We start from the raw sequence: 2246 nt of genomic DNA on the forward strand, positions 1-2246 counted from the left end.
CGAAATGTCTTCATAGAAAAAACCAGAAAGTCCAGATGCCTCTTGGGAAAAAAAAAGCATCTTGGGGACAGGGAAAAAGCAGAAAGCAGCACCAGGAGGGGTTTCTCCTTGGACGCTGCAAATCAAGCCAAGAGTGCTTCTTACATTTGTTTGCGGCTGCTTTGCTGATGACGCCTATCATTCCCGGGGAATTTTCTTGTACGACGCCTTGCAGAGGCCCAATCAGGCTGCAGAAGAGGATCCAGACCAGGAAGGCCCACATTTTTCAACCTGGGAATCTGTGGGGAGAAGTGGAAGGTGTGAACGTCGAGGTGCCAAGGTGAAACCTGGATCAGGCGATCTTCCATCCCGAGTTCTGGATGGGGTCGCAATACTCCAGGACTAACAAGTCCCAACCCCCAGTCCTTCTCTTCGTTTGGGATAGACATACCCAGTTCTTGCAATTGTTCTTCATATGTTTTAGCCTGCAGAGAAGGGGTGAGATCCAGCAGGTTCTGACAGGTTCTGGAGAACCAGTAGCGGAAATTTTGAGGAGTTCAGAGAACCGGCAAATGCCACCTCTGGCTTGGCCCCAGAGTGGGGAGGGAATGGGGATTTTGCATTATCCTTCCCCCAGGAGTGGAGAGGGAATGGAGATTTTGCAGTATCCTTCCCCTGGAGTGAGGAGGGAATGGGGATTTTGCAATATCCTTCCCCCAGGAGTGGGGAGGGAATGGGGATTTTGCAAAATCCTTCCCCCAGGAGTGTGGAGGGAATGGAGATTTTGCAGTATCCTTCCCCTGGAGTGGGGAGGGAATGGGGATTTTGCAGTATCCTTCCCCTGGAGTGGGGAGGGAATGGGGATTTTGCAGTATCCTTCCCCTGGAGTGGGGTGGGAATGGGGATTTTGCAATATCCTTCCCCCAGGAGTGTGGAGGGAATGGAGATTTTGCAGTATCCTTCCCCTGGAGTGGGGAGGGAATGGGGATTTTGCAATATCCTTTCCCCAGGAGTGTGGAGGGAATGGAGATTTTGCAGTATCCTTCCCCTGGAGTAGGGAGAGAATGGGGATTTTGCAATATCCTTCCCCAAGGAGTAGGGAGGGAATGGAGATTTTGCAGTATCCTTCCCCAGGAGAGGGGAAGAAATGGGTATTTTGCAGTATCCTTCCCCTGGAATGGAGTGGGAATAGAGATTTTGCAGTATCCTTCCCCTGGAGTGGGGAGGGAATGGGGATTTTGCAATATCCTTCCCCAAGGAGTAGGGAGGGAATGGGTATTTTGCAGTATCCTTCCCCCAGGAGAGGGGAAGAAATGGGTATTTTGCAGTATCCTTCCCCTGCCACGGCCACCAAGCCACCCCACCCCCACCATGCCACGCCCACAGAACCGGTTGTAAAAAAAATTGAATTTCATCACTGCTCCAGACCCCTGATCATTTTTATACAGAATAACAGAATCATAGAGTTGGAAGGGACAATTATGGGATAGAAATTACAAACCAACAATGTCAACTGCGTATTAAGAGAATTTGTATAAAATGTTTTACAGATGGCGTTTGCAACTGGCAAGATTGGTGAAGATGTTTAAAGATAAATCAGCTAAATGTTGGAAATGCCACCAGGCTCATATTATCATATGTGGTGGACATGTGTAGAAGCTAAAACATATTAGATAAAAATATGCACATGGTTGGAAAAGATGTTACAACTGCATATTGACTTGAAACCGGAAATATTTCTGTCGGGGATCTTACCAGAAACTTATAGTAAAGAAAATGTATATTTGATTATTCATGTAATAATTGCAGCTAGAATTGTATTTGCACACAACTGGAAAAGTGAAGAGATCCCTACAGAGGAGAATATGATAAGGAAAATATTAGAATGTGCAGAAATGAATAGATTAACACTGGCAATTAAAGAGAAAGAACAAACTGGTTATTATGCGATATGGGAAACATTTTATCGAGAACTATAAAAGTTAGAAATAAAAGTAGATGAGTAAAATAAAGAAAATGGTTAATAAATTGAGTGAAGCAAATTAAGAAGAGGATGTAAAGTATTAGATATTTAATGTATTGGTATTAAGCTAAGAATAGATTAAATAATGAATATGATTGCAAATTTTAACTGTTAGTGCACAAACATTTAGAATAGAATAGAATAAACAGAGGTGGAAGGGACCTTGGAGGTCTTCTAGTCCAATCCCCTGCCTAGGCAGGAAACCCTACCGCACTTCAGACAAATGGTTATCCAACATCTTCTT

At 44.3% G+C, this 2246-nt stretch overlaps 1 protein-coding gene across 1 annotated transcript in view; it reads right to left on the minus strand.

Annotated features, from left to right (window-relative positions):
- LOC139314598 (BPI fold-containing family B member 3-like) overlaps window positions 1-181 on the minus strand; it is a 39856-nt gene extending 39675 nt beyond the window's left edge. Inside the window, exon 1 of the mRNA XM_070940286.1 lies at window positions 145-181. Coding sequence (XP_070796387.1) covers window positions 145-181 — 37 coding nt within the window. The remainder of the gene's footprint in view (window positions 1-144) is intronic.
- Window positions 182-2246: the final 2065 nt, after the last annotated feature.

Source organism: Pituophis catenifer, unplaced genomic scaffold (genome assembly GCF_029215685.1).
Source record: "Pituophis catenifer annectens isolate HBS135680 unplaced genomic scaffold, rPitCat1.0.hap2 SCAF_3, whole genome shotgun sequence".
Lineage (NCBI taxonomy): Eukaryota > Metazoa > Chordata > Lepidosauria > Squamata > Colubridae > Pituophis > Pituophis catenifer.